We start from the raw sequence: 24,125 nt of genomic DNA on the forward strand, positions 1-24,125 counted from the left end.
CACACAAAACGAGTTCACATCAAAACAATGAGGCAGATTAGAAAAGTGTCAGATTTAATGTCAAAAGCAGAAAGAAAATGCTGAATACATTTTAAGCAGTAAACAGAAATTTGACTATATGGCCAATTCGGAATCAGCAAATAAGATAACATGAACATCTTTGAACTGGATTGGAAACTGGAGCACCTGGAGAGAACACAAATAGTTTTCTCTTCAGTACACGGGTTTTTGGCTTTTTATGTGTAGTATTTGCACCTAGAAAAGTTTCCCGCAGTGGAAGCATTAACATTCATGGTAGTCTTTCATCTCTCAGATTCATTAAAAATTAATCTTTTGTGTTTTAATTAGTTAAAGAATTAAGCAATGCAAAGCATCTCTTCTGCTTTAAATCAGCTTTAAAGCCAAGTTATCCTGACGTCTGAGCTTTAACAGCCAAAACATTTCCATGAAAACATGTTGGGGTTTTTGTTTATTTGTTTTTTAGTTGGCCTTTTGTCTTTGTTCATCCAGACAGCATATTGTCTTACAGACACTTATATACTCACATGTGCTCTGTGGAGACCTGGTTCAGACCATGGGCTAGCTGGGAGGCCAGATTCTCATCCCGGCAGCCCAGTAGGCATGTGACTTCCTCCGCAATCCTCCCATTGTATAGGAGGCTTTTAGTGGTGGTGGCAGGTAGAGGAGAAGGGAGGGGCAGCTGGTTCAACACTAATACAAGAAGAGAGAGTTTTCAGCAAATATACATTTTAGGAGTTAAAATGTGAGCAATACAGGACATAAGGTCTCAGAAAAGTTTAGAGACGCAGAAGTAAATGGGGGGAAAAACAAAAACAAAACAAAAAAAATGTGCATGTAATCACTATTGCACATTTACATCTGTTCAAATTCAAATTCAAATTTTATTTGTCACGTACACAGTCATACACAGTACGATATGTAGTGAAATGCTTGGACAACTGCTCGTGACCTAAAGAAAACAAAAAAAGGAAAAGGCTATGAATAAGATAGGAAATAAATATGAAAAATTAAAAAGGGTAAATTTAACTAGGAAGGAATAGAATATAAATTAAGGTTAAAAATTCAGACCGAATGTTGCAGTTTAGGACTTAACACTGGGAGAGAAGACATAACAGAACTGTGAAAACTTGTGTTTGTAACATAACTATGTGACACTCACAGTCTGTGAGGCTAGCGATCCCAGCAAGAGTGGTGATGGGAACATGAGGCATATCCCCATTCATGCTGAAGGTGAGGGTGGGGGAGTGTGTTGATACACAGGTAGATCAGGGGGTCGATGGACGACACCCGTCCTCACATCTCCTGGCACCTAGCAGAGACAGGGAGGTCGGTAAGAGAAAGACAAAAGCAGCTTTAGTGATGGACAAGAAAAGAGAGAAAGAACTGCTGCAGTACAGAATTACAAAATGAGTTAATGGTCATAAAAATGTATACAAAGAAATTATTTAACACAAAAATGCTATAATTAGTCATATTATTTAAATATAAAAATAGACCCAAATATTTGTTGTGTTTTTTTCTGTCTGCCTTTATGCTGACATTGCGTTTCATGTGGCAATGGTGTGCGCTGTAATAAATGTCCTGCTAGAGCGTGTCAATCAAAATAAAATGCTGTGTTCTTCATTGGTTATTCAATTATGATCTTACGTTTTTCACAGCATTTAGTAATGCCATGCAGCTAGTACAAGCGCAGGTTAGTTGTGTCACTGAAGAAATGCCCCACAGATACAAAAGCACCGAGAACTGAATCCTGAGGAATGTACCACAAGGCGTGATTAATGGTTACTGAGGCATGTTGTGTGTGTGGCAAGTTTTCAATGTCACAAGGGTGGCTTTCTTTCAATCTGGCCTCATAATCTCTCATTTTTATATTCAAAGTTTCTGATTAAAATTGGTTGCAACATGTGCAACCCTTTCGGTGACAGATATTCTCAACTGAGGGAAGACAGCACGTTATATATGCAAAACCAATGAGCCGTAATGCCATCGTACAAAGCCAAGCAGGTACAGTAGCACGAACTGTACGCATCACAAACCGACAAGCATACAGTCTGTGATGTAAAAACATTTTTAGTACTCAATTTCACTCCACTATTGTTTATTACACAGATGATTCAAAACAAAAACTTAATTGCTAAGTCAATTAACTAAAGTGCTTTCCACACTGCCCTGTGCTTTAACATGAGACAGTCTGGGACCTAAATGCACTTCCTGGGAATCATGTTAAATATATCACTTTTTTAAGGTTAAGAGCTCTAATGTAAAGTGTTCACTTCAGAAAAAAAAAACAAGCTCCGAGTGTGCATTGAGTGGTAAAATAAGCACATACAAGTGAATATTCTTCTCTTGTCTTAATTGCAGACACGTTGCAGTTTGTTTGCAATTCGTGATTATTCTTCATAATGTGTATCAGTATATTCTCTTTATGAAAACATGTGCAAAGTCAGATTTTTCTTTGTGAAAAAAAGCCTGATTTAACAAAAGTTTTTTTCATAAAGTTGCCAGAGACTTTTGGGATATCCATAATTTTAGTTTTGTGTCTGAGTGTGTACTTGCTTTGTCGTATAGCCCTCAGGTCACAAAGTTACACATCAACACAACTAATTGTTACATGACATACATGTCACACTAAAAATACACTACAAATTTTTCCTGAATCCCCACATAATACTAAGTAATACTACTGAGTTATCTGGTTAGGCAATAGTACTTTCTGAGTGCTATTCAATAGTCAGCTGTTTGTACATTTGTGGGTGCTACCAGCAGCTCCCGTCTCCCAAGTATCACAGAAAGTGAAGCTGGATTTCCAACAGAAATGTTGTTCAACCCAGAACTGCTGCAGGTTACTAGGGCATTATCCACCTGCACCACCGCATACTGTGTGTGTGTGTGTGTGTGTCAAACAGCTGTGTGACAAAGGCCTAGGTGTAGCTCTCACCGCTTCAGACTTTACACACACACACTGCTGTCAGTGCAAGGTGAAAAAGAAAGAACGAGAGAGAGAGAGGGAGAGAGCGCATAAAATGATTGAGCCTACTGTAACTGCAACAGATATTAGCACCTGAACATAAACTGTGTTACATTTTAACACCTGCCAGGTTCTGTCCTCCTTTTTGTTTTACTTTAACTTTTTTCTTGCTATATTAACTTTTTCCAGCCTATTATTACAGGTAAATAATGGTTAATGTAATTTCAAATCTTAACAGTTGTAGCTGTGTTAAAAAAAAAAACAACACTTAAGAGGCAGGGAGTAATGCGAACACACTGCAAATGATTCCCAACTGTAAATATGCAATCCATGCTTCTAAATGACACAGAGCAATATTTTCTGTAAAAAGTATTTGGCAGAGCACTTGGCTATGGGTCCTTAACCCCACTTTGAGAACCACTGATTTATGTGACATTGTATTTTATTCACACCTCTCCTAAGAGCAGAAATGCAAAATATACACAAACAAATATTGAGGAAGGGGTGTAAATGCAATAGGACAACATCAACAAAACTTTAAAAGCTTGCCTTACTCAGCTAAATGAAAGGACTAAGACTGACACGGGATGACTGCCCCTCAGCACACGTTTTTAAATATTATACAGCCTCAAGATAATGCATTTCCATAAATGAGCCACAACCATTTCTAATACCAAAAGCACTGTTAATCTGAATAGGGATTCATCTTGTGTTACTACGATTTAACTACATTGCCTGATACCTAAACATCACTCATTTCAAAACATACAGCTCGCTGTGAGAAACCTTGAAAACCTGTGGCCCTTTTTTTGGATTGAAATCCCTTTGCTTGTTAGATCCTTAACCTCTGACAAATGTGTGTGTGGGGCACACAAGCAAAGAAAAAATGCAGCCGAAACCTCTTGACAAGATACTTTGCACTTTACACTATTTTTAAAATCAAGACAGGAAATAACAACAATGTCAATATAAAGGGTAAGTAGTTTAAGCTTTTGCAAATATAAATTAATGATACCTTTTTGACGAACTCTGTGCAGTCTCCTGTGGACTCACTGACATTTCAGATAAAAAAAAGTCCTTCAATCTGCCGAAAAAGAAAACAGCTTTGCATCAGACTCTGTAATCTAAACCTACATTTTACTCTTAGTTGTAAAGACTTCAAAAGAAGTTCTGCTTACAGCTAGCCAATGGAGCTAAACCAAAACAGTAAAATAATGCCAGTGCCTGCATTATTGTTTTGCTATGAACATCTCGTTAACACTACATTATCCGTAAAATTGAATGAAAAGTGTGTGGCACTGGCTTCTAAGAGAGAGCAACAAGTTTTGATCGACTTCCGCACATCACTAAAGCCATGCAAATATGTAAACAACATACTGCAACGCGACATGAACTGAAAGCATGCGATCCCTAATAGGCAAAACTTATCGTGCGCGGCAAAACTGTTGCAGGGTACCGACAGACGGATACTGTAAACAGTGCATTAGCACGCGGCAACTTTAGCATGCTCAGTGGTAGAGTGGTTTCCCTATGCATGCAGGGGCTTGGCTGACAGCTGTGAGACTGACAGGCAGGAGGCAGCACAAAGGAACAGATGCACTGTGATGGTGGCGGTAGTAGTGGGGGCTGCATCCTCCAGAAGCCGCCAGCCCCCGTGCACATTCTGCACACTGGCTAATTCGAGAAAGCCAACGAAACTGTACTGGCTCTGGTCAAGGGGGAAAATATCTGACAACATGCATACCTAACTCAAACAGTAAAGCAAGGAAGAGCAGGGGCAGAGTACGTTTCTGCGCGAACCATAGTCAAAATATTTCACAGCAGGTTCGCCACCAAAACCACTACTAGCCCTGCCAAAGGCTCCAATAACCCGAAACACAGGCTAAGATGTCAAACAGCATTAATAATAACAGCAAAAAAGTTAGCTCCCGTGCAGTTAATATTACCATCAATTTCAATGTTTATCTTAGCATAACTGCAAGCGGCAGCTCGCTACTTGCGAACAAAACCTCTCCAACCTTTGCACTGCCAAGAAGTTGACTGTCTGGATCGTTCGAGCTAAGCGTGAAGCTAGTGTTACCACTGAGTATAGCAGCTAAGATGAGTAACGCTAGCTGCCCAACATTCACTAACAACAATAGTCGTGTTTTAATAGCTAGCCAGTTATGCTAACTAGCTGTAAATGTTGTCAGTTAGCTCCTAATGCTGCTGCTCGTTCAAATAAACGGAAGGCAATGCAAATAATACAAGGAAGCGTTACTAGGAGTTTATGAATTTTTAGCAAATTTCCATTTTGTTCGGGGAGGAAACGGCGCATTTGTAAATAGATGTAAAGAAAACGGCACAGACTCCTAATTCCGTGGCAACGGCCCAATCCTCGGGCTCGACAAATGACATCCAGTCGAGGCCGTGCGCCTCGGCACAGCAAAAACACACCTAAGCTAGCCTGGCTGGCTAGTTCGCTAGCTTCCGTTACCTCCCGGTCAACGATTAACGACGCCGTAGGTGGTCTCGCGGCAGAACATTTATCAACGTTATTGATAATAGTCGGAATTTTAAAAGTTGGATTAAAGATACAGATGTGTGATTATATTTACCTTCGGATGTTGCGTTCAAAGGGAGGGGAATGTTTTAGCTTGGTTTGTGTCCGTATCTCTAGCTCCCCCTTTCTTCTCTCTCGCAGCTCCTCCAGAAGGAACTCTAGTGGCTTGCCAACTAGCCGATGAGCTAGCCTGCTAGCTATCAACAATAATCCGGGTCGGGCTGATTCGTTCTTCTTCCGTCACTCAAGGGTGAATATTTCAGCGTACAATCATGGGGAAACATTCGTTCTTCGGAGTTTCAGTCGGTCTGCGCCGACATAATCAATGAATGCAGCCAATTTCGACAGTAAATGAGAAATATGACGATTGTTGCGATCATCAAGAGGCTCTCCTCTCGTAGAACAAAATGCCGACCGGAAGTTCTGCCGTCTGACTGACCAAAGATCTCAGGAGTGACTCCCTCCATCGGCGCCAAACAAAATGCCATGCGACATTTCGTGTTTTTGCCCCTAGGGAGCGCTGTAAGACAAGTTTCTTTTCAGTGGCCTGTTTACTTTACAGTCAATTATAAATTTTGGATTTGGTAAATATACTACAGACACCCATATGAACAAATTATTAATATATTTTTTGAAAAATAAACAGCCAATGAAATTACCACAAATATATCAGTATAATCCCCCGCTCCCCCATACATGTAGCTTATGTAGATGCATTTAAAAATATACACAGTGCACCGGTCTGTAATAATTTCAGTTGGTTGTATTAAAAGTGTTAAAGTCAAAGCAGGAATACTTTACTGGAATCAGAATACCAGATTAATAAGTGATGTAAAACTACTCGTGAAGCATACCTCTTTCAGAGTGTTAACATATTATTTCATTGTTACTACATTAACATTAACTTTACTTTAGCGGCTATGAAATTTAACGGGCCTTTTTTTTTGCGTCGCTTCCCTTTTCATACATGTGGGGTTTTGTTTTGTTTTTCTTTTTGTTTGTTTGTGTGTCTGTTGAGTTACATTAGGATGAGAAGCATGTTAACTGATTTACAAAAATCTGTTTAACCTGCTCAGCACAGTCTTGTCCAGGATAACTGAACATATATTTATGCACAGCTCTCATTAGCTCCCTCCACAGCATTTCAAATGGGCTGATGTATGGTCATTGACTGTGCCAACACCTTGATTGACTCTTTTGCTATACAGAGTTCATTATCACTTAACAACTGTAAGGTGCCAATGTCCAGTGGCTGCAAAACAAGCTCAAATAACCAGCTCTCCACCTCCATGCTTGACAGTTGGTATGAGTTGTGTGTGTTCATAGGCTGTGTTTGGTTTTCTCCAAACATGTGAACTGTGTACTATGGCCAAACATCTCCACTTTGATCTCATCTGTACAAAGGACATTCCAGAGGTTTTATGGTTTATTCAGATGCAACCTTAGATGTGCTGCCACTTTCTTTTTAGAGAGAAGAGGCTTTCTCCTGTCAAACCTACCAAATGAGTCATACGTGTTCAATCTTTTTCAAAATGTGCTGTCATGAACTTGAACATGCTAACTGAGACCTGCGGAGTCTGAAATGTACGTTTGTTGTTGTTGTTGTTTTTGTTTTGTTGCCGTTTCACTGAGCACTGTACAGTCCCACGTGATGTGAATTTGGTTGGATGTCCACTCTTTTGAACATTTACACCTGTCTTTTTCACTTGTGAATAATCTTTTTTACTGTAGAAGAAGGGACATTTTTGGAAAATGACCTTAAGACTCTTCCTAGAGTGATGGGCAGCTGCAATTTCTACTCGAAGATCATTGCTGATGGCTTTCTTCTTGGGCACTGTGTAAACACACCTGAATGCTTCAGACCAGCAAACTGCCAAAACCTGCTGTTATAGGGGTCCTCACACTTGCTGATGACAGATTATTAAAGTTCATTCGATTAGCAGCTCCTTGCTGCTACTTACCCTAATAATTCCTTTTTTATACTCCATTTCTGCCTTTTGACCAAATCTTTTTCTTACATAAATAATGACACTATCTGATATGCCATGTTTAGTAATTCATCTGAACTTTTATTTGCCTTATTTTAAGACCTGCCCAGGATTAAATGTTTTATTTTAATTTATGTAATGTATAAAGAACTGAATCAAGGTCTGCTTTCTTCCTCCTATAACCTTGAATGAATGCATTCCTGACAGTATGTTCACAACTGCTAAAAGTGGATTTCAAAGATTTATTCAATTTATATGCGATTTCCAAAAGCTAAGAATTCACTGATTATTTCACATTTCTGATAATCATGATCAAACAATAAACACACAACCAAAGATTTTATTTTTTTTTATTCAAAAAAGCAAAACAAAAACAAAATAATCATGCAAGATAAAACTACAACTCTCATTATTTCCTGTTCATGTGTGTGTATGCGTACCTGTGAATTAATGAGAAAATCATATCAAGAGAGACACCAGGAACTGTAGACAAACGATCTATTCATTTTCCTCAAGTGTGTAAAGAGAAACATTTGGTCCTTTAATCCGGCACCGTTTGCATTTGTAAAGAGGAACTAGAGGAAATGTTAGTTTGGTAAGAGCGTCTTTACATTTACAATCCTCAAGTAACCTTTTGCCATTTTAAGCTACAATTAATATACACATTTATCTACATTTCCCTATACAATTACATTATATTCAGATGGATCTTCTATACAAAGAATCTGCTATGCATTCTATATGTCCTTTATATTGAATTAGTTCAAATGTAAAGCTAAGCATTAAACTAAAAGGCTCTGATGTAAAATCTGTTAGATCTCTATCTAAATCAAAGAAGTGTACACATAAAATTGTACTTTCTACGCCAAACTGAATTCAGAAAAATCCACCATAATGTTTCTAGAAAAATATGAAAATTTAACATCCAACCTATCATTTAACTCTTTTTTTCCAGGCAATTATTTTTCAGTCTGAAGGCGCCACCTTACAGTCACCACATTATTACTGTCTTTATATTGAAACAGCACCATGTTTTGTTGGTTGCTGTTAAGCTATAGAGAAATTTGGATTACAGACTCCTTTTTTGGTTTAAAAAAAATCTTAAAGGACTTAAAGTTCGAATCTGCAGCTGAGCAGATTTAAAGAGAGAAAACATGAGTTAGTAGTTTTGGTATGTCACTATTTATGATTATAGTGATTGAGGTGATAGTTATAGAGAGAAAGAGAGAGAGCTTTGTTTGCCTGACAGCACATACTGCTTTGGATAGTTAAGGGATAAAAGACTTTTTGTAAATATATCATTCATTCAGCTGATATCTGTACAATGATCATAAAAAATAAAGTCACAAATGACTGTACAGAAGTTGTAGTAGCACTTTTTCCTCCATATAGGCTGAAAAATGTTGGCCATTTAGTCCATGTGCATGAAGTCTCCTGATAGATTTTTACTACCACTTAACAACATTTCTCATAAACATAACCAATGAAAAACAATTAAAGCCAGAAAATGTGTGCAAGTGGGCTGCTTTCCCGATACAGCAATACTGGCCTCTAGTGGGTAAGGTTAGTCATCACAGTTCTGGGAGAAGTTGGATAACATGCACGCCATGGACCACTGGGCTCTGTTTTCATTCTTAATAGTAAACAGCTGCCACCCTCTGGCATAACATATAGTACTGTTAGGAATAGCACAAAGCTACTAATCACTTCAAGTGTGTGGGATGTGAGAGAAGCCTCACACATTAGTGAAACTCACTTGGCTGAAATAGATTCTAGCTGTAAATCACTTTAATCATACGATCTCATCAGATGAAAACTTTAGAAGTCAAAAGGACTTTGAGAGTTGAAAATGTGGTTCAAAGCAGTGCAGCAAATTTAACCCTGTCTTTACATCTTGGTCTCATTGCTGACAGGATGCTCATTTTCGTACTCATTCTCCTGGTTGATGAGCTGGTATGGCTTCTTCTCTGACTCCTCCACCACTGAGTTGCCCACCTCGGGGTCAGTATTCTGCAACTCATGGCGAGACAGATGTTCCACTATGCCTGCACCAATGGAGTCCCCAAGGACATTAGTAGTGGTGCGCAACCGGTCCCTAATGAAAGACAGGTGACAACAGGAGGTTAGACATGAAACAAAAGAGAACAAACCAAAGCAAGACAGGACAAAAGATGCTAAACTTAACAAAAAAAAGCACACCGACATGTGTTCATAAAAATAAATTTAATTAGAAAATTGTAAGCGTGATTTTAGAATTGTTTCAGGCTATCCTCAGACTGAATGTACACAGCCAGTAGATGGGAGGAAGAAGGGGCTAGCGCAGGAGATAGTTGTGGATTGAATCAAATCCAGATGGATTACGTATCGTGGAATGTGAAAGGAGTGTCTCTGGAAGCTGTCCTCTTATCTTCTAATCAAGAGTGCAAGGCACAACAGATATTTCTACTAGGTCCAAATTGATTGAATTCATACCACACAGCAGCACTACATTTTATTTTCTCAAAATTAAATCCTCCCCGTTCCTCCCTCATACCAAACTATTTCCAGTTTGTACAGTGAGTGATGCAGTTTCACAGCTAAATTGTGAAAAAGCCTGGCTTAGTCTCCCTTTTTTACTGACTGCACAGAAGAACATTAGCTTTTTTTTTGTGTGTGTTTTTTTTTGTAGCAATATAAAGCCAATACTTACAGGAACCAATCAACGGCAATGATCAGTGTGATGTCATCTGTGGGAAGGCCTACAGATGTTAGCACTATCACCATGGTGACCAGTCCTGCCTGAGGGATTCCAGCTGCTCCAATACTGGCTGCAGTAGCTGTGATACTAAAACAAATAAAGGCAGATGGAGCGAATTACCTGGAAATTCAATTTCTGTCCCCATATTAAGTCATTCTATGGTAATAACACTGAAGAGGGTGACTTAAATGTATTCCCTTGGCTACAATACTACTTATTTATTCCTCTCCAACTAATTGGTGGCAAAGAAACACCATGCGTAAATGCACACAAAATCTAAGGGAAATTGTGACAAAACAAATCTGATAAAAGAGTGCAGTGTACAGCACATACCTGATGGTGAGAATCTGTCCAAAGTTAAGTTGATAGTCATTGACCTGAGCGATAAAAATAGCTGCCAGGGCTTCATACAGAGCAGTGCCGTCCATGTTTATGGTGGCACCAACGGGGAGCACAAAGCGGGTCACGCGTTTGTCCACCTTGTTGTTTTCCTCCAGGCATTTGAAGGTGATAGGCAATGTGGCAGAGCTGCAAGACGACAGAAAGAGCAAGAGACGGTGGTGTAATAATTAATTTATTAATATTATTAATCTGACACAATTTATTTTGCTGATTGACATGTTAATAAAAGTTATTGCAGTTTGTTTTCAACTCATTTGGGAACAGCACAGACATTAGTGTCACACGTGTAAAATCTCTTTCCAGATCACTAAAACAACACAAAAGTGAATAATATTAAAAGGCTTTTGGATGATGCTTCTTTACCTGGATGATGTTCCTAGAGCAGTGATGAGCGCCTGCAACAGGCCACTAATGAAGACAAAGGGGTTCTTCCTGGTGATGACGAAGTAGAGAGTGGGCAGGACAAAAATGGCGTGGATGAGCAGCCCGCAAATGACTGTCACTGTATACATTCCCAGCTGGCCACCCATAGCCGAAATGTCATCCATCTCCACAATCTTACCAGCAATCAGGAACAAGATACCAATGGGGGCATACCTGAAGAAAGATGGCTGTTATGAATTTGTAAGCTAAACACATCATTCATCCATCCAATAACCATCCTTTGTGGTACTTACCACATTATTATGGCAACCAGCCTCATGATGGCCTCGTTCAGGCAGTCAAAGAAGTCCCTTAGTGGTTGTCCCTGTTCTCTCATGTTCCCGATGATGAGACCAAAGCATATGGAGAACACCACCAGCCCGAGTGCATTGATTCCATTTACCGATCCTGGCACAGGGATCATCTCCTCTATTTGTTGGCTGCTATTGGGTGCGACTAACGTGTCGTTTATAGTCATCGTCACATGGACTACTCGCTTGGCGTATTGTGTCTTGAACTGGAATTTAGCAAAGAAAGAAGACAGCTCTCAAACAGTAGTTTCTAAATATCTGGGCAAAGTAATTAAAAATAATTAAAAAGAAAAAAATGGCTTAGCTTAAAGATAGCGTTAAAGATTACTATGAAACTGATGTGTAATATACAACTTAAAAATGAGTATTTGGATAAGAATTCTGTGTCTGTGTGACGTCAGCAAGTTTTCACTGGAATAAGATGCCAGATGATCCTGGCATCTTAATAAATCTGGATAAATTTGTTCTAGATAAAATGTAGAGAAACAACAGCAAATGCAAGCCATCCAGTTCTGATGTACCCTAACACCAATAGTCTTTAACATTCTTTCTTAGGTTTACTTTTCCTTTAAGATGAGTGGGGTCAGTCAAGACAGATGAAGGGTCAGGCCAGCTCAAATCAACATGGGACTTGTTCTCGACATATACAATTATTGCTGTGAAAGTTTCGTTTTATATATCAAATACTTTTCAAGATTCAGAAATGTCACTAATGGTCTTTTACAGTGTTTTTTTATTAGCACATGCACAAATATTAGACTTAACAGGCTTGAATTTTTTCAAGCTTCTGGTTATCAGACATTTTCTGATGCATCTACCCAAATTATAGAGCTGGATTCATTTTGATGATAAGAAAGACAAGTGAAAATTTCAGGCTTTTATCTTTAACTCAAACATTTCCTCAGATTCAATGTGCAAAGAAAATGGCCTGAAGTGGCTTGACTGACCATTTTCAAAAAATATCTTTTCTAAAGTGTTTGATTTATGACAATAAAATGTCACAGAACTCATTATATTCGAACTTTGGACAATAACATTTTTATGCAAATAAAAGAGGGTAGAATAGAAATGTTCTAACAATTTGCTTATTTGAGATGGAATGACCTATAAGGGAACACATCTGTCTGATCCTTCAGACCGCCCAGATAGAAGATGCCAGAGCAAATATAAGATCAGATGGCGGAGATGCCAGAGATGCCAGAGCAGAGGTCCCAAGGTCAGACCAGCAGACTGACCTCAGGTCCTCTGTGTAGGTTCTGCAAGACAAGATCTTTGCAGACCTCACTAAAATAGCGAGTGGAATCAACTCTAGAAAAAAAAAAGCAACCTTCACAAATGTTCACAAAATATAACAACCCACAAACACATCTCAGCGTACCTAAATTGTGTTCAAATGAGGAAGCAAAAGTCACAATAGGATAACATGTGTTGTGTGGAGATGTGTTTGAATGGCTTGCTGGATGTGCCATCACTGTCCCAAAATACTTTTTGTCTATTTTAATAACGTTTTGCAATGCACACCTTACCAAAGACTGAGATAAATAAAGCATGTCTAATGTGTTTTTATAAGGATGCTACCAAAGGAGTTAATCGTGGAATTTAACTCCACTGTTTATTTTGGCAGCATAGGTCAGAAATGACAATGGCAATATGAAAAGGATTACTAACTGTGAGTTTGTAAACAATGCTAACTGTGCACTCAGGTACAGATGTGAGACATCTTTGTGAGATAATCAATTTTCTGTAAGTGTAGAAGAAAACGGGAAATGTGTGGAGGAAAAATTACCTGTTTGGTGCAAGCCTCCACGAGGTTAGGTGGAAACATGTTCCTGCAAAACACAACAAAATCAGTACATTTAAAAATTAGAATGAATAAATTACAAACTACAAATGCATATTGATAAAAAAAAACAAAAAAAACAATCAAACAATCAAAAAGGAATTGTATAGAATATTAAGACCACTGTGTGATTTTGCAGTGCATTTTGCAGCATTAAAAGATAAAACAACTTAAAAATCCTTCTCCCAGGTTGAACACCTCCATCTCAGTGACCTATATCAAAAGGGCAATTAGTAAGGGACTATGAATCCTCATTTTTGCTGATTCGGTCATTGTACTGGAGTGATCTTGTGAGAACGCTTGTTTGGTCAGAATGCATAAAGGTATACCTGATAAGATCCAGAAAGGCATCAGCAGCGCTGACCTGCTCTATCTGCTGCTGCTTGGAGAACTCATCCTTTGATCCTTTTCCAGGGTGAATAATGAGCACCATGACAATACCGATGAAAACAGCGATGATGGTTGTAGTGGTGTAATAGACAACTGCTCTTATTCCCATTTTACCAGAAGCACGGCTGTCCAGAGCAGCAATACCTGCAAAATGACAAATCATAAACATATGAGCAGAGTTTTAAAAATAAATAAACACATTCACTGACAGCTGTACTTTTGGAAGAAGCATGGAGTGACTCATGCTGTAATAACTCCTATATACTAATGAAGAAACGGTGCCATAAAGGTTGTGTTGGGCATGATGTAAATTAGTCACCGCAGAGTTCGTGACTGTAATATTTCATTATTTCTTTATGTATATAGTAGAATAAAAAGAATGTGGTTATTTTTTAAATAGGGTGCAATAATACTACAGTGAAGTTTGTAAAGATAGAGCATGTTCCTGTTTTTATGATGGTTTCTATTAAAAGAATAATGCAGTAATCCTGCCCAGGGATTTTTATTGATGCATCACTAAAGTCTATCCCTGTGAGCATATGGTTAGCTTGGGAAATGAGGCTGTAATTATAGATCAAATGTCTCCACCTGGATTATCTGAATTACTATCTGTGACAACAAAAAGTGGCAAGAAACACAATCTGACTGACCTTTCCTGATGGAAAAACAACACCTAAAGCACACAGAGGGGAAAATTGTAATACGCAAAACTGCACATACTTTCCAAGTTGCAAATTACAATTTGGGGGATAAACTCTGCAAAAATGAATTGGCAGTTGAATTAAAAACTAGAGCTGGCGTCGTTCCGTGAACTCTCTTTATTGCTAAAAAGTTCTACATGTCCTCGCGAACATTAGTTTGCTGTGTACACACTGTGTAGAGATGTTGGTTGCAGATAAGCAGTCTAACGTCAGCTCAAGGTTTGTGTGCTGTGTATGTGTGTGTGTGTGTGTGTGTGTGTGTGTGTGTGTGTGTGTGTGTGTGTGTGTGTAGCTAGTTACTGCCATAAAAATCAGCAAGTTACTGTGTTATTTTCTTCTTCTTCTTTTCTGTTTTATGGTATGTACTACCCAGCATAAAGGTGTAATACCTCCACCAGCTATGTTGGCATGACAACCAGACAGGTACCTCTGCTATTTAAATGTAATATTAGCACTTACATTTATAGGCTATAAATTTTATAGAGCTTGATACGCCGACACTAAAATTACAATAAAAGCAAATAAACAAAATTATTTTTAGCTTCAGAAAGAAACTTTAAAAGAAATATCTGGTTCTCAGAAAGAAATTGATGCTGCAGAATAAATGAGGTTTAACGGCCGCCGGAAAGACTTTGTGAGGGAGTCGCAGCGCCTGGAGGCTAAACTGTCCTCCACAGTTCTAATAGCATTAAACAGACTTTGTAGGGATAATGGCAGCAAGAAGAAATACAGCCATTCAGAGAGCTGGATTTAGAAACTGACAAGGCGCTTCAATGGGCGCGATAGTGGTGTTGTATTTTTAAAGTGTCAGGTCCTATTATGGCCATTATCTTTATTCAGAGCTGAGGAAGGCAAAGAAAGCTTTGTGTGATGGGAGATGTATGTGTTTCTTTCGCATGTCTCACTTTGATACTGTCTATACCACAGTGTGTGTGTGAGAACCAGTTTGAGTTTTAATTGGAGGTGAAGGCATTTTGGTCTGTCCTCATTTAATGACACAGCCTTGAAAGTTATATTGAGGGCTAAGACTTGGTCATAGGGGTCAGGTTAATACTGGGTATAGATCAAGGCTGGGTTAAAGGTTGTCATTTGGTATTTAGTTGTGATGTTTAAGGTTACGGTGAGATGCCAGCAAATGGATTATGTCAGTTGGCATTCAGACAAAGAGCACAATTGTGAGTGTGTGTCTCTGTTTGTCCGTGGGTGGGTGGGTGTAGCTATTGCCCCTGCTTTGGCCCTCTCTGTACCTCTTGTCTTAACATGGCCAGACTTGAGCTTTTATCCGATTCTTTTTGATCCTCTTCCTTCCCTCCTCACCGTTCCCCTTCCTCGTTCTCTTCTCCCAAATTCTTCGCCTCCTTTCTCTGCCACCCCTCCATCATGACCCCTTATTTCAGAGTGTCCCCCAGTACACCTCCCCTGCTTTCCCTTCTTTCCAAACCCACATCTCACCTCACCCCTCTCCCTTTTTTTCCTTTTTTTCAGGGGAGACTGATCTTATTGCTTCAATCCTCTTTCATTGCCACCCTTTCCCTCCCAATCAACCCCCTTCTCTTGCTTTCCCCCAATTCCCTTTCTGACAGCCCTGGGAAAACTTGTTGACTTAGTTAGTCCCAGACGCACACAATGATCTCCAGCCTGTTGTCCAGGCAACAGCGGATACAGCCGTACCAATTCCATCTTTTCAAAAGAACGAAAGATTGAGGGAGAGGAAGGACAATGACCTTCTTTTTTCATATGGGCAATGTTCATCAAATACAAAAGTAGGCCTGCCTTGGGGAGGAAGTTGAAATGCAGGACATTGCAATTCCAAGAGGTCGGCCCTTAATGCAAAGACAAACTCCACGGTTCTAGCAATTCTTTACCTGTCAGTTTATGGTCAGTCAATACCTCTGCACCTTAGTGGGTATAACTACAAATACCAACAACTTACTTTTAGTGCAGTAACTGCAAATAGACATAATGACTGTAGGTTTGTAGAAAGGGGCACTTCATATTTAGATTGGTGTTTTTAAACTTGCAGCTTAGCTGATGAGATCGTGTACCTTTCAATGCCTCTTATTCCATGTAGCTAAAATTCTTATGTGCATGCAGGACAGCACAGAGGAGGAAAATGATGCTGCAGAACATTCTTATGAGACCTGCAATGGTACTCTTGGACTTTATTTCCTTGTAAAATCACACTTCGAAAGATTTGATTTATGTTCCTCTTCCAGAAACCTCCTCTGACTTCCCTCTCATGATCCCTTCACATCATTTTTTTTTTACTGCCCGTGTCTCTTGTTCCTATCCAGCCCATTCTTGGCTGTATAAAGGTTCTGTGGTGGAGTTGGCTCTCACAACGAAATGCCTGAGGACAATATGGATTGAGAGGTTAGTTTATGTGAGTGGGCGAGTGAAGGAGTACGTGTAAAAGAGAGCTATAGAGAGAGAGAAAAACTGAATGAAATATAATTTTGAAAAAAAGAAACATTCTCTGTATTCTCTCTTTCTTATTCTATGATTAAAAAACATTTTCTCTGATAAGCCTTCTCCTTCCTGCCTGTCCTTTCTCCTCTGTGTTTTGTTTAAAAGACCTTTGAGGTCTTTAAACTGATTTGGAGTTCTACTTCACTTTTAGAAGAGATCAATTCAGAGCCAAATCCTTTTCTACCCAGTCTTAGGAGCGTGACAGTCATATTGCACAGGGCTACAGGTTTGCAAAAGACAACTCATGACTGTGAGGCTCCCGTGCTCTATAATATGTTATTCTCAAAGTCATGATAGTATGCAAAGCAATCAGTCCTATAGAACATAATGAAAATACTTGATGAAATATATGTTACATTTAGCTCAACTAGAGTAGGACACCTTTTAACTGTGTTCTAAAAGAACTTGTAATGCAATAACTTTACCCCATTAAAATAATAAAGATACCTGAATGATCAAGAGACAAAAACAGATGAGAAAAAAACCTCTGGTTTTATGAACATGCATGAAAGTCTATTTTTAAACAAAGTATTTGTATTTAAAACGTATGAATGAAGTGATAGTTGTTTTTTAACTTACAATAATCAGATTTCTGCATATTATTGTTATACTGTTTGTTTTCCATGTGCTACTATTTATCTCTTCATGCCGATGATGTTTGCTGTTACAGCATCGGCTACGTGCAGCAGTGTAGTGTTTGACTGTCTCTGGTTCTGAATAGCGTCTAATAACTTGCATTAGTTTGTGACTAAGGCAGAATCCTTTTTCTTTTTTTTGATTACCACATGCTGTTGGTCATGTGACATGATGTCAGAGGATGCTGTTGTTACGCCCTGCTGAAGCACAAAGAAGGTTATTATCGGACAATTGTCTATGTCATCCCTTCAGGAGACTGGCCCCTCCGATCCCCTCCAATCAGTGCTCAATGACTGGGCGTTAGGCCCTCCTATCTATTTCGTCAATGCTGTTGACTCGTATTTTGGAAATTTACACGTTCCATAACTTTATTCATTCTTACACTTGCTACAATCGAGTACTCGCGTGTGTCTGACTTGCATTAAACACTTGAAAACTTGATGTCATTTGTTTTTGTTTTGTTATTGTTCTGCAATATTTGGACAAAATTTACACGAGCTGCATAAACTAATTCTGAATGGCTTCAAATAAAATAAAATGTACTGTGACTGCTGTGGACATGCTGTTGCAAGATTAGAGCATTACTACAATGATCAAGCATGTGATTGAGTCTCTCTCTCTCTCTTATGAGGTCATTCTAAACACATCTACCGTGAGGCCTAAAAGAAACAGGCACCACTAGGTGAACACACTCTGCCACTCATGAGGGTTATTTTGGTCAGCAAGCCACAAAACAGCAAACAACACTATCAGCTTCTTAAAATAAACACGGACGAGTTTTAAGACATCCACATACATAAAATCCCATAAAAACAGAGTCATGTGCTCTTTTTTCGTATGTGAAAACTGATGTGTTGCAGCACTTCCACAACAGGATAGCAGGAACTCAGAGTACACATTAGAAGGCCATTTCTACACTAGATACTGTATTACAAAATCTGAAGAAAGCTGTGGAGACATACTGAGTAGGCACTCTGAATTACTGCTGTGGATGTGTGGCTAAGACAAAGGGTAGTATTATGTATTTATGATATTGGGAGTAAAGTGCTGGGTATATTGTTGTTCGATACAAGTGTACGTTTCTGAGAGGTAAGCCAGAAATAGACAATGACTACAAGTTACTTACCTTAATAATAGATTAAAAATGTGGCCTTGGGTGTGTCAGATGTATTTAACTTTATGACGCAGTTACTCATAGAGTAACTAAATCATTTCTATTTGAGACATTTTTTCTAAGTCATCATTCACGATTTAAAGTAACCCTTAAAACTTGACTATTTTTATTGTTGTTGTTGATGGGGGTTAGTTCCCTGACCTCCTAATCTGATGTACTTGTGACTAAAACAAGAATAAAACAAGGTTCTGACAGCGAGTAGTCTATGTATTTTTCATGGAGATGCATCTGTATCTTTTAGTGTCCTCATTGCTCTAAAAATGTTTTGATGCCCATACCTGTAATGAGACTGGAAACCAGCAGGGGCAGCACCAGCATCTGAAGCATTCGCATCAGCAGTTCTCCAGGAAAAGAGAAGAATTTAATTTCACGGTAAGACATGTTATATGGCCGAAGGGCAAATCCCAGGATTATACCTGCAGTGTGAAGCAGAAGCAAAGCAGAAACTTAATGTGACCATTTTAAGTTGACATGACAACATGAGCTTAGTAGAGTCCTAGATTTAACTCCAACACAGGAATGAATACATCCTTAATATGAGTTAAAATTATTAGTAGGCTATAATGCTTGTGACTACTTTCAAAAAAAGATAATCTAAGTAGGTGGTGCTATAGTGTTGAAAGTGAAAAGCACTTGATGTGCCGTTTAGACTCTTCAAAACACCAGTAGTTGCGCAATGGTTGCGACTCCTGCTTTAATTGATTTTTAAAATGAGATTTTCTTGTTAAAATGTCTGTTTTCATCTTCGGTTTCAGTGAAGTCTGTGTCTTCAATGAGCTGTTTGTTCACTCCATCAGTAATCCGCAGACAAGCCCAGGTGGCTGACCCTGCAGCCTGAAGTGAGGAGTATCCGGAGTTTAACAATCAATCAAACGTGTTTGTTGTGGCATGGTGTAATTCTAGCAGGGCTGCAGATGTCCAGGCAGCAGGCAGGCCCGGCTTACATCCTACTGAGTAAGAGTCAGAGGTTAGAGCACTGAGCTGACCTTTGGCTTGATGCCAAAGGCCAGTTAAGAAGTTAATTTACGTTCCCTGTATTCTCTCATTTGGAGAGTTTGTGTTTATTCGTCCTCCTTTTTTAGTACAGCGTGGAGCTGTTGGTTGCAAATTCATGGATTATTTGCATGACGCTTAGAATGTGCTGCACTCTACAAGTTTGAAGAGAGGAGGGCTATGTGGTGTACTCCAGTAATCTTCAGTTTTTAATGAACTGATTTATTCTTCATGTAAAACATGCCTGAAGTAAAAAATAAATCCTCCCCCACTTACCAATAATAACTGCAGCAACAGTGAGAATCACAAAGGCATTTCTGGTAAAAAATCCCTTCACATCGTCTTTTGTCATGTTCTCCACCTTCTGTCTGGCTTTTACTGATCGGGACTGGATTCCGGCTCGGATTTGTTTGAGACCACTCCGGGTCTTCTGCTGGTTCTCACCGTTGCTTTGAGTCATAGCTGCGAGTGAAATCTTTAGATCTGTTATGAATGTGGGAAAACCTGAACTCCACTCAGCTGTGACAGGAACACCTTAAAGGTGCTGATGATTCACTTGATCCGTTGATCTTCTCTGTCACGCCTTCTCCTTTGGAATTGCCTGGTTGAGAGGGAAGATAATATTTACCCAGCTATTAAGATTAGACAGTCATGCGGTTAGTTGAATCAGATAACAGAGGTTAGTGACTCTATCATAGTTTGAAACTACTACAGCAGATGAACAAATACATTTAAGTGAGACTGAAAAATTACAATATCCCATTGCAACTTCTGACAGATGACAGCAATAATTTAGCAGCACCATCCCACAAGAAAATATTTTAACCCTTCCTTGGAGACATGCTTTCTTATGACAAGCCCATGTGCTGCTATGCAAAGGGCTGCAAACTTCCTCTTATGCACACTAGCCTCAACACGTGTACAGTTTCCCACACATCCACACACACAAACACAGCTTCTGGTTAGATGGGTAAATGTATCTGCAAACACATAAACTGGTATAAAATACTAAAAGTAGAAGTTGTTTCTGTACCTTTAGGCTCAAGTGAATGCTTCCTTTGGAGTAAAGTCTCAGTTTCTCTGTGGAAAGTTGTGTCTTAAAGCTTGATCAGTGGGAGACGGACAGAGGAGCTCTTTGGCTTTCAGCTGGCTGGCGTGAACAACCAACAATGAAAAGAAACAGGGAGAAAAAGGAGAGGGGAGGAAAAAGGAAAGGAGGGAGGAGTGGTGGGATTGAGGGAATGAAAGAGCCAGTGAGAGAATGGAGGTGGTGCTGGAGTAGAAGAAAAACTAGCTAGTCACTCATATAGTGTGGGCTTGTGGGGAGGTGAGGCGGGGACTAAAAAAAAAAAAAAAGTGAAGTTAGGTAAAGGAGGGGGTCGCTTTTCAGACGAGGGAAGCTTGAGGAATAATGAGCTTTCCAAGTAGGAAAAAGAGAAAGAACCTTCTTGTTTTCTTCTGTCTCTGTCAGCCTCTCTTTCACATGGTTTTTCACGCTTGATAAGTTCAGCCTGATTGGAGATTCCTGCAGCGAATGAGTCAAGAGAGAAATAAAAGTGCCCCATCCATCAAAAAAAATCTGGAAGTGGATTACCTATTCATACATTTTCTTATTGGCACATTTCCAATAGACACATTATTCAGTCTCTCTTTCTCTCATTTCCCCCCTGTCTTTTCTAAATTGCACATTTTTCCATTGAGTACAAAGTCCGGTTGGCTGCCCTTTATTTCTAAAAACCTGTGGAGTTTTAAGTTTGTTAAACTAAAAAGAGAAGGTAAATATTTACCAAGTGGCTATAGTACAAGTGGTGCTCAGCTTTGGGCCATTAAAGAAACAGACTAGTGATGTGTCGGTCGCGAACGAAATGGCTCTTAGAGCCGGTTCGTTGACGTGAACGACGCGAGCCGTGGGGTTTTTTTTTCTTTTCTTTCTCTCACCCTCTCTCTTGCACTTTTTTTCCGAGTCACTTGTGCTTTGCGCTGGGAAGAGGGGCGAGGGGCGGTAGTTACACTGGCAGTAGCACAGGAACAGAGCCGGAGGGAAGGAGAGAGAAAGCGCCAGGGACAACAACATCACATTAGAAAGGTATAGTAATCATCCACAACTATTTTCAGTTGCGGATGATAAAGGATTCAGAAAGTTTATTCATGCAGGTCCATATGACAGAGAATATGCATCTTCTTTTTGTTTTCATATTTTAATTTATATTTAATTGTGCTGTGGTTTGCAGTGTTTTGTGTTGTTTCACTTTAAATTTGTTTAAAAGGAAAAAGCTGAAAATTTAAATAGTTAAAAGTTGAAATGTGAATAGTTGGTTTTTGTATTATATGATTTGTTTATTACATTTTATGTGGAGTGAATAAATAAAAGTATATTTACAGTGGCCCCTACAGACAAAGCACATAAAAACTCCAAAACACGTAAAAACTCCGAAGCACATAAAAACTCAAAACACGTACAAAATACAACAGAAGTGCTCCAGGATGCTCAGGCGCAGAGTGCTTGTGTATAAATACACAAACAATACACATATGCTTTCATGCTTTCAATTGTGTAATTTAAGTGATCTAGTAGCTCTGTTTTGGAAGTTCAGTTCATGCCAGAAAAGTGTTTTGGAGTTTGTACGTGTTTTGTCTCTAGGGGCCACCGCATATATTTATATATAAACATATATAAATAAAACCACTTCTTTTTTTTACATTAGTAATTCCTTTTGTGCATAATTTTATATTATTGTTAATAATAAATTAATTAAAGCAACAAAACAACCTGAAGAGCCGGTTTGGAGCCCAAAGAGCCGGCTCTTTTTAGTGAGTCGAGCCGAAAGAGCCGGTTCTCTAAAAAGAGCCGGAAATCCCATCACTAAAACAGACTGTTCCAATAGTGACGCTTGTTTTTAAAATGAGCTGACTGTAGTGCTACTGCACTTCTGCTACCTAAACACAAAATTTACCACACGGGACCCAGGGGTTTGAAAGCAATGACCTGGACTTTATTTTGGCACTGAAATTTAGGAATTTAGAGTCAGGCTTGTCCCGAGGTATCCTTTCTGACTCATAGTGAGGAAACCCAAGTATGGCAGAAATGTTCTGAAATGTTTTAGCCGTCAGTCTGCACAAACACAAACGCCCACTGTCCCTCTTTCTTCATGTGATGTTGGTGCAAATGTTTATGGATTGCAGCTTTGTTTATTCCTTGATATTAAGATAAAGCTAACTAAATGTGTGGCCTTGCAATAATCTATGGCAGAAGCCACTCAGCATGGTCGCAAAAAACATCATCCCTCTTTCCAGCCATTCATCCAGATAGTCTGAATTCTATTTTAAAGTTTGGTTAAAGTAATTCAACACCAAATTCAGCAGTAAAACATTTTATACACAGTCATTCACAGTGATCTAGACGAATGATGCTTTTCATAGAAATTCAAGAATATTTGCGTTTGAAAAATCTGTGCATTACTATAGTACCAGTAGATACACCAGAGAAGAATTTGCTATCAAGCACATTCAATTGATGTTTTGCTGCTTTGATTTCTACATAGCTAAACTACAACAAAGCTACAACTCGTTGGTCCAGGTTTTTGCAGATTACTTTTAGTTTTTTTTAAAGAAATGAAAGTGGTCAAGATACCTAACGGGAAACTATGTTCCCCTCGAGGTACATATTTTAGTCAAATACAAACATGTGAGCACACAACTCAGATCACAAGAGGAAATGCTTGGAGAGGTTTCAGACTGTAATATTCATTCATAACATAATGAAGCAGACAGAAAGGCATGAAGCAAACAGAGTTATTGGCAACATTGGAATCCCACTAGAATACCTTAATAACCATCATTACCTTGTAAGAAACAGACAATTATATTTGAAATACAGTAAAAGTTTGTCTGTGCTGTTATTATACACCTCTGGAATGCCCTGGGCCTCAGAAACACTGAACAGATCCATAATGTCTTCACAGACAGTCTGCATCTGTCTTGTCAGCACAGCTAATTGCACTGTATTAATACTGTTGAGACATTTGTTTAGGTGAAGAGAGATTGATGAAAAGACATCGTGGTGGCACAGCGATTCTTTTCAAGGACTGTCTGAATCTTACTATTGGATCAATCCGCATAAAATCGATCAAATCTGAAAAAATGTTTCCAGCTGATTTTTTTTTTTTTTGCATGATTGCTTTAGTCTAATTGATGCAGGAATGCAAAATTTTACCTTCATACTTTGAAAACTTTTTGAGTTTCAGGCCCTCAGAATTCATAAGGATGGTTTGATATTTGACTCTTTATAATTACCGTTATTTTTGTTCCAAATATTAAAGCTTGATAACTTTATAAAAGATAACCAACCAAGATTGTGAAACTCAGGGTTGGCGTAAAGTTTGGTGTAAAATCTAATTTCTTCTGTCATGTTACTCTGTGATAAATAGATGTTCATGGCAGAGTGTAATTTTTCTTTCAGCTTTTAGGTATGTTTATTACTTGTAGTGTTAGTGGTTAATCCCTAGCTTGTGCCCTCATGTCTAAGTGTTC

At 38.9% G+C, this 24,125-nt stretch overlaps 2 protein-coding genes across 2 annotated transcripts in view; both read right to left on the reverse strand.

Annotated features, from left to right (window-relative positions):
* The window catches only part of nipbla (NIPBL cohesin loading factor a), a 29,396-nt gene extending 23,453 nt beyond the window's left edge, over positions 1–5,943 (reverse strand). Inside the window, exons 1-4 of the mRNA XM_085367352.1 lie at positions 5,587–5,943; positions 4,005–4,073; positions 1,181–1,330; positions 546–711 (exon numbers count right to left, since the gene is read on the reverse strand). Of these exons, the coding sequence (XP_085223478.1) occupies positions 546–711; positions 1,181–1,244 (230 nt within the window). The 5' untranslated portion in view covers positions 1,245–1,330; positions 4,005–4,073; positions 5,587–5,943. The remainder of the gene's footprint in view (positions 1–545; positions 712–1,180; positions 1,331–4,004; positions 4,074–5,586) is intronic.
* A 1,966-nt stretch (positions 5,944–7,909) lies between these two features.
* Positions 7,910–20,810, reverse strand: slc1a3a (solute carrier family 1 member 3a). The gene is made up of 10 exons (XM_085367353.1): positions 20,629–20,810; positions 19,872–20,196; positions 18,881–19,018; positions 13,562–13,766; positions 13,179–13,221; positions 11,336–11,598; positions 11,022–11,255; positions 10,590–10,784; positions 10,209–10,343; positions 7,910–9,614 (listed from the first exon to the last, which is right to left on the reverse strand). The coding sequence occupies exons 2-10, from the start codon at positions 20,053–20,055 to the stop codon at positions 9,407–9,409; spliced, it is 1,605 nt and encodes a 534-aa protein (XP_085223479.1). The 5' UTR covers positions 20,056–20,196; positions 20,629–20,810; the 3' UTR covers positions 7,910–9,406.
* Positions 20,811–24,125: the final 3,315 nt, after the last annotated feature.

The sequence above is a fragment of the Diplotaxodon limnothrissa genome, linkage group LG12, assembly GCF_057381915.1.
Source record: "Diplotaxodon limnothrissa isolate DT_005_m linkage group LG12, D_limnothrissa_male_GT1.1, whole genome shotgun sequence".
Classification (NCBI taxonomy): Eukaryota; Metazoa; Chordata; class Actinopteri; order Cichliformes; family Cichlidae; genus Diplotaxodon; species Diplotaxodon limnothrissa.